The sequence below is a fragment of the Punctularia strigosozonata genome, assembly GCF_000264995.1.
Source record: "Punctularia strigosozonata HHB-11173 SS5 unplaced genomic scaffold PUNSTscaffold_5, whole genome shotgun sequence".
In the NCBI taxonomy this organism is placed as follows: Eukaryota; Fungi; Basidiomycota; class Agaricomycetes; order Corticiales; family Punctulariaceae; genus Punctularia; species Punctularia strigosozonata.
Genome location: NW_006767437.1, coordinates 1,891,841 through 1,906,100, shown reverse-complemented (window position 1 = coordinate 1,906,100; position 14,260 = coordinate 1,891,841). Strand labels below are relative to the sequence as shown.

The following is a 14,260-nucleotide window of genomic DNA, read 5'->3' as shown; positions in this document are numbered from 1 at the left end:
ATGCCGTGAAGGACATGCACTCTTTCTCAACGAGGCCCCTTTCCCGTTCTTCGCATCCGTCCATTCTTATCCTCTTCGTCCTCACCCCGTCTTTCGCATCTGATCTCATCTCATCCCTTGCGATCACGCCTCCCGCTTCTTCCATCACTGAGTCTCTAGTATAGTACCTCGTACGTGTGTCGAACTTATTATTCCCCCGATTATCCGGTGCATCTCCGTCTCGCCGTATTTAGTTACCTGTGTCGCGATAGATCTTCGTGTGCTGTGTATCGTACGGAACACATTCTTAAAGCTGTGCGCTTGCTATTTGCTCAGGTAGAGAGCCAATTTCGATCAACCTCCTGTACTGATTCGAACACCCTTCCTTGATCGAGGCGTTCCGCGAGCATTGAGTCGTGCCATCTGCGCAATCATATTCTATCCCTACGTTACTCGCGCCTACACTAAGTGACAAAATTGACGCGATAAGGGAAACGGAGGACAAGGGCGGTATAGCTACGGGATACGCGGGAGGAGGAATACTACTAACATTAACACGGGCGCGGGGAAGGGGAGTATCCATCGATTTGTTACTCCGACTAGCTTGTTTGCGGTATATTCAGGGAGGTTTGGTCATCCGGCGCAGTGAACTGATCACGTGATATTCAAGTTAGTCTCCGCGTCTTGCTCAAACGGCTCCCTCGCCCTTTGCCGAATCAGTGCCGAAGAGCAAGAATTAAACCCACCGGTATGTTCCTCGATTCGGGTTCTCTCGATCGCGGGGTGATTCGCGTTCAAGAGCGAACCGACAGCGAACCACTAGCCATGGGTAAGAAAGTACATACGGTCGGAGGCGTTACCAAGCCGCGTCCCCGCCCCGGCTACAAGGTCGGCCGTTTTCCTACCTCGTAGAGCTGCAGTTGAGCGAACTGTGCATAGTGAAAGAGACTTTACCGGAGTTCAAAAGCGTGATGACATGTGGATCTGCGGCAATCATGTGAGCGGGAGAAGGGAAGAGTGACAAGAAATGTGGGTACCGTAGTCGAGACCGGTCTATATGGTGTGCCGTGACGGGGGCTTTATGAATGGAAGGTGTCATGCCGAGTGTTGCCGACCTGATGATGAAAATTTGGCCGAGGGCAGATCCGGTAATCCCGGTAACCCGGTAATCGCTTGCGCCGCGCCTGAGCGTCTCCCCGCCACTCCTTCATCGCCATGACACATTCACGATATACATGGCCTTAAGGGCCTCTTGACAGTCCTTACATAACTTGATCGCCTTCAGAGAGTACTTACAGCTGCTCGGAGCCATGGTTTCGCCTCAACGACCGCAGTCACACTCACTACGGCCTTGATCAACACTGATCGCTCACATCGAGGCACCAAGAGGAGGTTGTTGTCTGCGAAAGGACACTTTCACGATGTCGAGGTTGCCATTGATCTTAGGTGCACCCATTCTACACTTGTCATTGAATCCGACACTCACTAAATCTATCTTCTCCTTAGTATCCCGGATCGATCTGCGCGCATACACCCAACACCACCTCGAACACATGTGAAGCCCTGACATTCATTCCGTTCATTCAGAGCTAGAGGACCGAGAAGTAAATTAACCCCTCTGTGTCCACGTATTGTGATTGACGAGCGCAACGCAGGCCATTATACCATCCAGGCCGAGTGCCCGCGTTCAACTATTTGCACGTCCTGGAATATCACCCTCGTACCGTGGCGGCACTGGAAGCAGGTCGTTTTCTTCCCCATACACTCAGGGAACTTACCGCGACGTCAATCCGTCATCGGACTTAGGTGCGCTCACTTACTCATCATTACAGCGCGAGTCTGGCTAACAATATCAATTCAGTTTCCTTGACACATCTACATGCACGTATATGTCATCGCGTTGAACATGTGCACTGCAGTTGAGATATGTTTCGCACCAACAGGGGCCAGACAACTGCGAAGTTCAATGGGGAATCTTGCTTTAGGGGAATGATCGCACCGAGCAGGCCTGACGTCCGCTTCCGAACATTCACGTGTGCCATGAGATGACTTTTCCCACTCGCAGCAAGCGCAAAACCATGTCTAATTCCTCGTTGATCCGAGCAACTGCGCGGAACTTCCATCGACCCCCTGCATTCATATAAGCAGTTCAACATGGCAGAGGTCGCCGGTCGATGACGATACACATCGCAGTGTTATCCCGACGACACGCCTATGGCTTCCGCTCAGAGACCATCGCTCACTCCGAATGATCCCGGCCAGAAGCGCAAGTGGGGCATGCGACTTATTTGACAGAAACGCCAGGCCTATTACTCAATTTACAGGACCTGACGTCTGAGCTTCGACAACAGATGCAGCAAACATGATGATCATGCGATGTTACCTCCACCCCACCATACCGTACATTAGATAATGTCCCCGGCCTATTCACACAAGTCACAGCAATATTACGGCTTGAAGCCTACGCGGCTAGCCCCGCTTCTCTGACTTCCCATTACTTAATCATATTGTCCCGCTATAACCAGAGGGCTCGCGTTTTTTCCCACTTTTTCCGGGCAGGCGTCTTTGCTCGTTTCTCCTTCCCCTTCACACAGCGCTGCATGGCTGGTGGCAGGCTCAAGGTGAGCATTAAATTTTTGCACCATACGCACTTGTCTGAGTATGTATCAGTATCAAGATCTTCCACCAGGCAACCGAGAGGCGCTCCTCGCTGCGTTGTACGAGAATTCTGTCCACGATGTCAGTACACTCCTTGAATTCCTTGGCGAAGGTCGGTTTTCTTGTCTTTGTCTGAGCTGTGCCAACTGACTTTCCGTCAAGATGAAAACGCTGGCAATAGCCTTAGCTCGGCTCTCCTCCTTGTCGCCGGAGGTAGGTGATCTTCAAGCTCTTGTGCTTGCCGCTGATGAACGTTATTCTCGCAGAACGCAACATTGAGCACGGTGCAGCGGAAGTTGCTGAAGAAGATGGGCTTGAAGTCGATCACCCGCCTTTTACTCCTGAAGCTTCGGCTTTGGATGACACTTCAACGACTGGCCGCAGTCCGGAGCCGCCTACCATATCTCAGGGATCTCCATCCACCAATACCGAGCTCGCATGTCTGAATCTGAATGGCCTCTCTCTCCGCGACGATAGGGTTCCCACCACAGGATCTGTACCCTCCCGTGTGGCGGGTTGCATTCAAGTTAGTTTTCAACCACAAGTCTTCCGCGTCGAGCATAGCATCATTGCCCATGGAGGCGCCAATGGCGGCGTCTCTCGTCCTACCAACACACTTGCTCGTCACGAAACACTCGCCGATCTGCCTTTATCTCATTCTCGCGCTCACGCCGCTCATCAAGAAGGTCGTACCATGCCCCAATTTGATATTCCCCGAGATGCCCGACGGAGTTCTGAGTCTCCCACAAGGACCCCGGTTGCCCGAGCCCACGTCCGTGATACTCCCGGGGATCACCCCCACGTGTGCGCGTCCTGTGGGGGAGCTATTTCTCAATCCTCACTTAGCAATCAGACTTCCAGCCAACGAACGACGCAGGAAGATCGCCACCAGCCAATCCGTTTTCCTTCGCTGCCGTTAGGTGCCGGCCGCATTGAGGTCAGCGACACGTCATCCGACAACGACTTGTACGCCGATTTTGACGATCGCGAACTTCTCGCCATTCCGCTCGACGGTTCTGGAGGGCACGCCACAGTTCCCTCGAATGTGGATTCTGACGAATCTGATGCTGAACTCGAGTCCATACACTTTGCCTCTCCTTCTGCGCTCTCCGAGTTCAATGCACTTCCTTCCGCCCCGCTCCCCCCTCTGCTCCTCTCGCCAGCGGTGGCTCAGCATCCGACGGCCCACCTCAAGGAGATCGCAGAGCGTTTTGGTATCAGACCCTTCGAACAGCCGCACACAACACCTGTCACCCCCCCTGCTGCCCTAGATTCCTATCTCTTCCGACCTTACAGACTGCACACACCGGTCCCTACTTCATCCTCCAACGGAGGCCTCCATTCCAGTACGCTAACTCAAAGTTATATGCCGGTCGCCACACCCGTCCAACGTCCTAGCTCCCAGTGCGTCCCCGCCTCCGGCCCACCCGCCGATGGTCCTGTGGGCCGTGACCTGCGTCCAGGTTCCTTTCCTTGGGAGGTTCGTCACGCTGGTGGAGGGCAGTCGACGGCTAGTCAAAGCGCGTCAACCGTCTTGCGCCCAGGTCCCTTTCCCGATCGTCCTCGGGAGGTTCGTCATGCTGGTGGCGAACGGTCAACACCTAGTCAAAGCGAGCAAACCGTCGTGCCCATCAGGTCTCGGCGCATTCCGGCTATCGCCTCTTCTGCTGAATCTCCCCAAGGTTTTGCAGTGCACCCGCGTCCATTTCCTGATCGTCCGCGAGACGTTCCTCGCGCTGGCGGTGTGCGGTCAATGACTGGTCAGAATGTATCTGCCCCGCCTCACCAGGAACGTCCCAGGCTCGAGCATGCTGCCTCCCCGCCTCCCCCCCCGATTTTTGGCTTTCTCACTAGTCACTCAGCGCGTACGCCTCCACCCCCGTACCGGGCTGTTGACGACCAGCCCTTGTGCGAGCTTGATCGTCCAAACATGTATCATACTCCGTCCAACGTTGCTCGTGCGGAGTCTCAGCTTTCTGAAGTTACCGAATATCATCTGCCGCCGCCTAGCGAGCAGGCCGGTCCAGGAACTTTTTACGTCGTCACTGTCGGACACAAAGTGGGCGTTTGGGCCGACTGGTAAGCTTATCTGCTGGCTCCACTGGGTCTTCGACTTAACCGGTGTCCTAGGACTGAAACGGCGATCCACGTGCTGGGTTGTCCGTCGAATGTCATTCGCTCCTACCGGACGTTCGATCGGGCTCACAAGGCTTTCTTACATGCGTTGCAGGAGCGGAAGGTCCGGGTCGTGCCACGATGATTAAGTTCGTTAGACTTTCCTATCTACGCTCTCAGTTTCTCGCCGGCTCCCGTGGGCGATGCAATGGCAGTTCGTTGTTATTGCTATGTGACAGTACACGCGAAGCAGGGGGACAGTTTACTAGCAATGAAAGCACGGGTCGCCGGCGATGGTCAGAATCGTTCAACGAATGACGGAAATCTGGTCGCGGGAGAGCGCATCGTGCCATGCTTTGTACGCGTTTTGAAAATCTTCATGAACAGACGAATGGGTGGCAATTGTCTCCACTAGAAGTCTAACGGAAGGCGAAGTGAGAGAAAGTTGCATATATTAGACGACATAGCGTACCGATTTGTGAAAATCCCCACAGCTGCACCATTGGTTACCACATAGAAGGGACCCTGTGCGCCTTCTGCGGGCCAATGATAATGTTCGCCTGCTAAACCGAAGGCATGGATCGTTCCATGCTCGATATCAGGCCCCGCTGGTTGCTCCCATAGCTCGACCGCTGCCAATCCAACGTTGTAATTGCGTTGATCGATGACTAGCTGAACACAGGCAGGGCAAATGTGGCGACAAGGGAGAGCGGTGCGAGGGGCAGGAAGAGCCGACGAGTCGTTTCGGCGAGGATTGCGACCACCACCTATCGCCGCATCCGAGTGTTTGGGAGGCCGATAACCTCGCCGCCGTGTGGATCCAGAAGGATTGGTGGTATGGGCAGAAGCAGCTTGCGGACTCGATGGTACAGTGTCGTGCGCGTCCCTGGGTGGGTTTGAGGGCGCATGGCACGGGCATATACATATCTTATGGGGGTCTAGGATGTGGTCGGAGTCCAGGACAACTCCATGGACTAAGCGACAAGGAATTGTCAGATTCGCCGAGCCATCCAGTAGGGCACTCACCACGGAGGACGGCTTCGATAACGGCACCCAGTATTACTGCGGTACAACCGTTCTGATCAAATAATGTCAGATTCAAGTAGAAAGTCCGGTTGCGTTACTCACTGGTGTTCCACTCCTGAGATTAGCTTGAGACATAATGCACGTTGAATGAGGTGTTATGCACCAACACTGCGTAGCGCGCTCCTCAATGCCAACAAAGACCACGTGATACGCCAAACAAGCCACAACTCCGGAGCATTCATTGCGAAAAGGTGCCGTTTCTCACGGTCTGCCGCTTTGCCAGCGCGGGACTCCTTTAGGTTAATGTCGTCCACGCCGGGCACTTCCGATATCAGCTTGGCTCCCACCACCGTGTCTCCTCATGGCACTACCTCTTCTCCTGCCGCCGCTGCCTCTCCCGTTTATTACGTTCACAACGGCGTGGTTATTGACGATGAACCCGTTAGCAAGTCAGGCTCGCGATGGGCATCTCCAGAGGATGAGCTCTTCTTGGAATCCTGGAAGGCCGGATTCTGGGCAGCTCGAGAGTCTGCAAGGAACAGCGAGTCAGGCCTTGCTTCGTTTATGCAGAGGCTCTTTGAACGTTACTGGAAGGAACGTACGAACGCTGTTCCGTTCACACCGAAGGAGCTGCTTGCCGTTGGAGGGGACCTCGAAGCTGCGTCTAAGCTTCCTACGTTTCGCGGTCGTCGTGTGAAACGTCAGAAGGTCAGTCTTGCTTTCTGGATCGTTGTGCAGAGGCTTATAGCACACGATAGCAACTACGTTACTGGTTGGATAACAAGTGTCGCGCAACGGTCGACTGCGTCGCGGCGTCTAAGGGACTCAAGAACTTGATCGAGAAGCTTCGCCCGAAGGCAAACAACCTCATGAAATCTTGCTATGCCTACGAACGCCTGTACTCGGACCTCAATCTCAAGGAGCAGTTCAAAGAGACGGTCTGGAAACCGTATGTGCTGGAACTTCTGAAGCACGACCAGATTCCGGGACCGGCGGTCAATCAGTTCGCGAAATGGCTAACCGAGCGGCTGGAGAACGAGACACCGGAGGTGAAGAAGGCCGTGGAGGAATACCGACAGAAGGTCAAGCAGGAGAGCGACTTGTACCAACTTGTCGTACCTGCCACGGAGACGGAGCGCGAGAGAGTGATCCGACTTCACAAGTACGTTAAGCATGCGTTCATGTGTTTACGGTTTCGGTCCTGACGTTTTGCACCTCAAGGTCGATTCAAATTCTTCCTTCGCTGGTCCAAGAGGAGGCTTCTGTCGTCAAGGAGATGACGGGTTTCGTATCGTTCCGCATGCTGGGTGGCCCCACCCCAGGAGCCAATGGTGCTCTGACGATCATTGTGTACGTTTTCCGTACGCCGTCTGTTCATCGCATACTGACCGTTTCATTAGGTGGTCGGATGGCGAAACTGCAGACGGTGTCAAGTTCGAAGACTGGTGGCCATTGTATGAAGCAAATATTTACACACCGTTCGTGCAGTTTCTGAACCTCGTCTTTCGTGAGTAATTATGTGTTACGCTGTGCGGGTACGGGGCCTGATGGTTGCCGTCGTCCCATCCAGCACCTGAAGTCCGCGCCAAAGTGTCGTTACGAGTAGTTGCCAACGAGGAGGAGGCTAAGAGGTTGATGGCCGATGTCGCGGCGTTCCATATTGATGGCGCTCCTCTCGTTGAGGAATCCGACGAAACCGATGCCGTATCCGATGCTGAAGTCCCATCGAAGCGGGCCAAGGCTAAGGCCAAAGCCAAGCCCAAGAACGCAAACAAGCGCAAGCGCGTGGCAAAGGCACCGGCGTATACCAACCAACTTGTCGACATCCCGGCTGGGGACTTGAGCAAGTTAACGCCTACTTCATCGAACGAGGGCGGCGCTCGGCCTCCTCAAAGGTCGACATCGACATCAACGTCTGCTTCCGCAACCACGTCCACGTCTGACGCGTTTACGTTCTCCTCGTCGGATTCCTCGTCTGCCACGTCCTCGGAGGACTCGTCGTCTGCCACGTCCTCGGCGGACTCGTCGTCCGCCACGTCCTCGGCGGACTCGTCGTCTGCCATGTCCTCGGTGGACTCATCGTCTGCCACGTCCACAACGGAGTCATTGCTCTCGTCGTCTGCAACGACCACGACGGAGTCATCGCTCTCGTCGTCGCTCTCGTCGTCTGCCACATCCACCGAGACACCATCCGCTTCCACGGCAGCACCGTCGGCCACATCCATGACACCACCGTCTAACAAGTCCACGACGGCTGATCCGACAACTCCCCGCGCTCACGTGTCTGCGATGCCCCCAAAGCCCAGACCTCGACCGTTGAAAAAGAAGGCTCGTCGCGTCGCTCTATCGGACGAGGAAGAGGGGGATACCACGGTCGCTGGGCATCGTTTTGACGTCGCGCCTATTCCTCAACTATTCCCGAATGGCGGTCATTCCCCGGAGGATCCGGCGTCTCCACTAGCACGTCCACCCCCAGCCACTGCACCAGCAGTTCTGTTGAGGTGTGCTCAAAAGCCGGCGGCCCGCGATCGCGGTTCGTCCGCTGACGCCGATGAGGATTCGGAGGACGAGGACGCAAACGAAGGGCCTGGATTGTCTCTGCCTACGCCGCGTGCCTCAAATTCGACGACGTCGCTTCCATCGCGAGAGCAACACCGTGCCGCTACACCAGACGAAGACTTGTTCCCGGAGTTTCCCCCGGGCCAGATGCAGTATCTGGTCAGCAAAGCGCAGAACCTTGATACTTCGGATGCACCAAACTGGCTGAAGGCGGTGGTCGCACGGCTTCGACTGGAGAAGTCATGGCCTGGCACGACATGCTACAAGACTCTCGTGCCTGCGTTTGAGGCTTTTGAGCTTGCCGAAGGGTTCGACGGGGAGGAAGATAACGTACGTTCATCTGTTAATCAAGCATCTGTCCGAAGCTCACCTGAACCTTCTGCCTTCAGCGCAGGTTCCCTACCGTCGCAGAGCGGCCGGAGGAAATAGGAGCGTGGATCCGGCGTGGCCGCCCCGATGGCCGTCATCCCAAGATTGATGATGTCCCTGCTTACACTAACGACCTGTACACATGGTATCGCAAGCTGCAGCCCGGTTGGAGGAGGAAGGCCACATCTCTTCCATTTTCCCGTGACACCAGCAAGTTCTACTGGGGCCGCCTTTGCTGCAACGCCAAGAGCGGCTTTTTCTTGCTAATCCAGGCGCTTAGTTGGGGATTTACCTGGGCCGAGGATAAGGCGTCTCTCAAGTTGCTGGAAGACCTTGCAGCAGATATGGAATGGGTCTTGAAGGCCATGACGGTGGTTCTCCAGGATAGAGCACTCAGGGCCAAGTTGGACGATCCAGCGTTTGACGATACCGTGGACCTTAGTGAGGATGAGGATGAGGACGTCGATGAGGATGACGAGGATATAAGAATTACGAAGAAGCGGAAGATCGCGTCTCGTAGTATGTCGTCTCGGTAAGTGTATCTATTTCATTCTTGACTACGTTGCTCATCGTCCTACAGCAGCGTCAAGAAAGGCAACACAAAGCCGTCGTTTGCGAAGACCAAAGGAGGGGCTAGAGCACGGTCGTCGCGGTGCGTGAACGTCCGCGGACTGCTGATCTTCAGCGACTGATCCTCAGGTACATAGGAAACGTTGAGTGTCCGCGTCAAGACCTGCGTATATATGCTCCCGGGCCATAATATCCGACCGACGCCCATCCTGTGTCAAAATCTCGTCGCCGCCGCTGCTGCTGCTGCTTGCACATACCGTCCCAGCTGCCGCCGCCGCCGCATGCACATATCGTCACAACCGCCGCCACCGCCGTTGCTTGCACATATCGTCCCAGCCGCCTTCGCCACCATTCGAACATAGGGCCGCCGCCGTAGTCACCGCTTGCACATACCATCCCAGCCGCCGCCGCCGCCGCATGCACATATCGTCACAACCGCCGCCACCGCCGTTGCGTGCACATATCGTCCCAGCCGCCTTCGCCACCATTCGAACATAGGGCCGCTGCCATAGTCGCCGCTTGCACGTATCGTCCCAGCCGTCGCCGCCATTCAAACGTAGTGCTGCCGCCGTAGTCGCCGCTTGCACATATCATCCCAGCCGCCACCGCCATACGAACATAGTGCCGCCGCCGTAGCCGCCGCTTGCATATATCGTCCCAGCCGCCGCCGCTGTAGTTGTCGCTTGCACATATCATCCCAGCCGCCGCCACCACTCGCACATATTGCCCAGCCGCTGCCGCCGCCCACTGCCGCCGTCGCCGCTGCCGCGCTTTCGTATCGCCGTCGCCACACCTAATGTGGTTATCGCCATCATCGACTTAAAACTCTGCACTATGCTTATGATCATCTAATATTTGCCTTCTTTTCTATTGCTTATTGCACATTCCGATCATCCATCTTTATGTCCCATGAATTTGAAGAAGTTCGCATATTACACATGAGTTGTATCGTAGATCACTCCCAACCAGGGTAATGTCATCTGTGGTGAGTGATGCCACTCCTCCAGACTTCTCAGTACTAACACAATGCTTCATAGCCTCTGAACTGTTGCTCCCCAAGCTGCGAAAGTCCTCCTGTTTTCTGATGATGAAGCCAGGGTAAGCTGGTTTCTTAAGTCGAGCTCTTATTAACTATTCTAGGTATGGCTGTGGGCGAGGGCGACATGATCCCGGAGGAAATAGCGGCAAGAGCGGACCAAGCCCTCAGTCAGGCTTCACGCGAAGATGAGCAGGCACAAGGCGCTCGAGAGGATGAATTGGCCTGGAGACCACCATGTGGCGCATCCAGATTATGGCCCCGAACACCGTGCTCCGCGCTTGCCGTGGCTCCCGAAGATCTGTCGACGCGCTCATCGCAGCCCCAATAATGGGTATGCTGGGGTTCATCGCACATAGGTGAGTTACGCGGACCACGCCTCTCCGCTCCTACTCACTCTCTTCCAACTCTAGCTTCCGAACGCGAGCGCACAGGCAATGACGCTTTACGGCTCGACTCGCTACATCAAGTTCGTCGCAACTCAATGTGCCCACGGCCTCTGGGATCGACGTTGACGACAGCGAAGCCATGTCTCTCGCCTCGTCCCAGCTCAACCCGCCCGCGGCCTCCGGGATCGACGTCGACGACAGCGACACCTTGTCTCTCGCCTCGTCCCAGCTCAACGCGCCCGCGGCCTCCAGGATCGACGTCGACGACTACAAGCCCTTTTCGCTCGCCTCATCACATCTCAATGTGCCCACGGCCTCTGGGATCGACGTTGACGACAGCGAAGCCATGTCTCTCGCCTCATCACAGCTCAACACGCCCGCGGCCTCTGGGGACGACATTGACAACAGTGACGCCATGTCTCGCCTCGTCGCAGCTCAACGCGCCCGCGGCCTCCGGGAACGACGTCGACGACAGCGACGCCGTGTCTTGCCTCGTCGCAACTCAATGCGCCCGCGGCCTCCGGGAACGACGTCGACGACAGCGACGCCGTGTCTCTCGCCTCGTCGCAGCTCAACGCGCCTGCGGCCTCCGGGAACGACGTCGACGACAGCGACGCCGTGTCTCTCGCCTCGTCGCAGCTCAACGTGCCCGCGGCCTCCCGGATCGACGTGGACGACTACAACGCCTTTTCGTTCGCCTCGTCGCAGCTCAATGTGCCCGCGGCCTCCAGGATCGACATCGACGACTACAACACCTTTTCGTTCGCCTCATCACAGCTCAACACGCCCGCGGCCTCCGGGAACGACGTCGACGACAGCGACGCCGTGTCTCGCCTCGTCGCAACAGGTGGTTACGTTTTATAGCTGTATCTTGTATATGTACTCTCAATGTGCGCATGCTATGTACATACACGTGACTGTTTGAATTACCCCTGTGCCGGCGCTACATGTACAGGCTCAGTTATGTGCCGTGTCAGGCGGAGGTAGCCTGTGGCCATGTGCTCTGTACAGGGCACTGTTGACTGTTATGATGTGCCGTGTACAGGGCACTATGGGCCATGTACAGGGCACTGTTGACTGTTATGATGTGCCGTGTACAGGGCACTATGGGCCATGTACAGGGCACTATGGGCCATGTACAGGGCACTGTTGACTGTTATGATGTGCCGTGTACAGGTCACTACCCTGTACAGCCCCATGACCTGTGCCCATGTCATGACTTTGGGCACATGTCAACTTGAAAATCACCAGCTCCCTGTACACATTTGGCCCCCAGGGCTGAACAAAAACGGATGTCAGGATATCGTGGGGCAGCAATTTTTGAAAATATCAACCCGATGTCCGTACCTCGGGTGTCGATAACCAGGGATGCCCAGGGTCTTCATGAAGTGGTGGACCCGCAAGACAAGATGCTAGACCGAGTTGGCAATGCTCTGATGCGGATGCTTCAACATGAGTATGGCCCGGCGGCATCATTAACCAACGCAGAAGAGATGAAGGAGCTGATGAAAATTCGTAACCCGGAGTTGGCTCACCTTTCTGCCAGAGATGCCGTTGCTGCGTTGCACGCTGAGCTGGTGTTGTATGCGAAGAAAAGGGACCCTTTTGATCGACAGTTCAAGTCCACTGACACTCCACTTCGGTGGTGGAAAGCTGTTCGTAAAGATGAGTCCGCAAAAGTCCTGGGAGTATGTCCTACCTTTATCTTGCGGCATTACTGGCTGACAGATCACGATAGGTGTTGGCAACAAAATTGTTCTCTGTGGTGCCGAACTCAATGGCTGATGAGCGGACAATGTCCCAGGTCGATTATCTGCACACTGCACGTCGCAACCGTGCAGATTTGACATCTTTAAAAGATCAGATACAGATCCGCCAATGGCATAAGTACAAAACTTCGGTATCGCCGTCTTTTTCCTTTCGACACACTCGTGCGATGCTGATTGTTGGAGCAACAGGAGCCCAGCCCCAGTCTTGGACTGACAGTGAAGTGGCGAGACATGAAGGCGACCATTATGGAGAAATCTCGAGTGTTCGAGCTACGCTCCGACAAGCCGTCAGACTCAGAGCATGAACATGTGCGACGTGAGCTTGATCCAGCACCTGAGGACGAAGGGAGCGACGACGGACAAAGCGCTGACGACGAACTCGACGGTGACACAGCGATGCGTGACTCAGACTCCGAGCTCATCGCAGAATCTGCACGCCATAGGCGACGTCGTGTCCGGAGTAAATATCCCACGGACCGCTTCGTCGTCGGCGACGGCATTAACCTGGGATCACCATTCTTGCACGAGTTGCTTGATGATGGCACGGGGGAGTCTGTCGGGCAAACGAAGGCTCCAGGAGCCCGGAAAAGCGGACAGAAAGGCAAAGATAAAGATCATAGCGTGCTGTCGGCTCCCGCTGAACCCGTATCACCGGTGAAATTCCAGTGGAAGCGGCAGTGAGGTAAATGACATGTAAATTTCATCGCAGAATGACGGTAGATCTACACTATGAATGGAGCGTAAATGTGAGGTGAATTACACCCCGTAAATCTCAGCGCGAATGTTGCTTGGGTAGATTAGCTGTCAATCTCAGCGCATTCACAGATTTACAGGACACTACCAGGCTGCATGGGCGGGCAAGAAATATCATGGTCATCGTGTACTCCCAGAGTCTCTGATGAAAGATCTTGACGCAGCTAATCTACCATGATCACTAACCTTTAATCTGCTAGCATAGTCTTCGCACTACTGTATATCTCCATTACCACGTCATTCGCGTTGTTCAAGAATTTCCTGCCTTCAGCGAGCGACCTGCAGCGCGCGTCAGTGAGATTCAGTACGGTGTCACACCATGTCACAGCCATGCTTCACACCGCATGTCTCTCCCTCTTCTCATTAGGATCCATCGCAAACTGGTTTCCACTCCCTGGAGTGCTTCGGTATAATGCACATCTATAAGATATCAGCAGGAGTTCAGACAAAGCACCCTCTCCCCCGGGGAAAATCAACATTCTGTGCGTATTACGTCTTTTGTCACGCACAGCCACGTGCGAGGGGTTCAACGCTGTAAAGTATATAGCTTATGTAAAGCTATGCTACGACGCGACTAGACCGAAACAGAACAGAACCGAGTGTTATTGAGCTAAAAGACGACATACATGATTGTCTGTACGGCGCTTATATCTTAGCGGTCCGGATTATAGTTAAAGGGGCGCCATATGGTACTGGGCGCCCGCTTTGTCATAAGTGTTGCCCGCGTCCAATAGGACGCGGTGGTAAGTGATTGCATCAAGCCGCTTTGAGCGGCTGACTAATTACTTAAGGGTAAGTCTATTCTACCCTTACATCCTCCCCCCTCCAGGAAAAAGGGTTAATTATTTAGATTAGCTGTCGCAACGTCTATGGACTCACTGCGACTTCAGATGCCTGCCGATGGACACGGTCACCTGCGCTTTCTCACGCCACCGTAGGGCCCTTGTAATCGGCGAGCCATTGTTCCGCGAATGCGCGGAGGGGGCCTTCGGCCATTTCGTGTTGAAGGCCGCAGTTAGCCGCGTGCTTCAGGAAAT

The 14,260-nt window shown here is 55.0% G+C and overlaps 3 protein-coding genes across 3 annotated transcripts; all 3 read left to right on the top strand.

The window, feature by feature from the left end:
• Positions 1-2,579: 2,579 nt before the first annotated feature.
• On the top strand, positions 2,580-9,398 carry PUNSTDRAFT_133776 (uncharacterized protein; the record flags this gene model as incomplete). The annotated part of the gene is made up of 17 exons (XM_007383212.1): positions 2,580-2,600; positions 2,650-2,749; positions 2,800-2,850; positions 2,904-3,115; positions 3,183-3,439; positions 3,499-3,983; positions 4,036-4,381; positions 4,438-4,716; positions 4,768-4,876; positions 5,439-5,628; positions 6,062-6,486; positions 6,537-6,940; positions 7,000-7,128; positions 7,179-7,285; positions 7,349-8,667; positions 8,727-9,238; positions 9,290-9,398. The coding sequence occupies 17 exons, from the start codon at positions 2,580-2,582 to the stop codon at positions 9,396-9,398; spliced, it is 5,055 nt and encodes a 1,684-aa protein (XP_007383274.1).
• Positions 9,399-10,840: 1,442 nt separating this feature from the next.
• Positions 10,841-11,565, top strand: PUNSTDRAFT_133775 (uncharacterized protein; the record flags this gene model as incomplete). Its single annotated transcript, XM_007383211.1, has 2 exons — positions 10,841-11,108; positions 11,177-11,565. 2 exons carry the CDS (start codon positions 10,841-10,843, stop codon positions 11,563-11,565), a joined length of 657 nt encoding a protein of 218 aa, XP_007383273.1.
• Positions 11,566-12,038: 473 nt separating this feature from the next.
• On the top strand, positions 12,039-13,151 carry PUNSTDRAFT_133774 (uncharacterized protein; the record flags this gene model as incomplete). The annotated part of the gene is made up of 3 exons (XM_007383210.1): positions 12,039-12,389; positions 12,440-12,601; positions 12,660-13,151. The coding sequence occupies 3 exons, from the start codon at positions 12,039-12,041 to the stop codon at positions 13,149-13,151; spliced, it is 1,005 nt and encodes a 334-aa protein (XP_007383272.1).
• Positions 13,152-14,260: the final 1,109 nt, after the last annotated feature.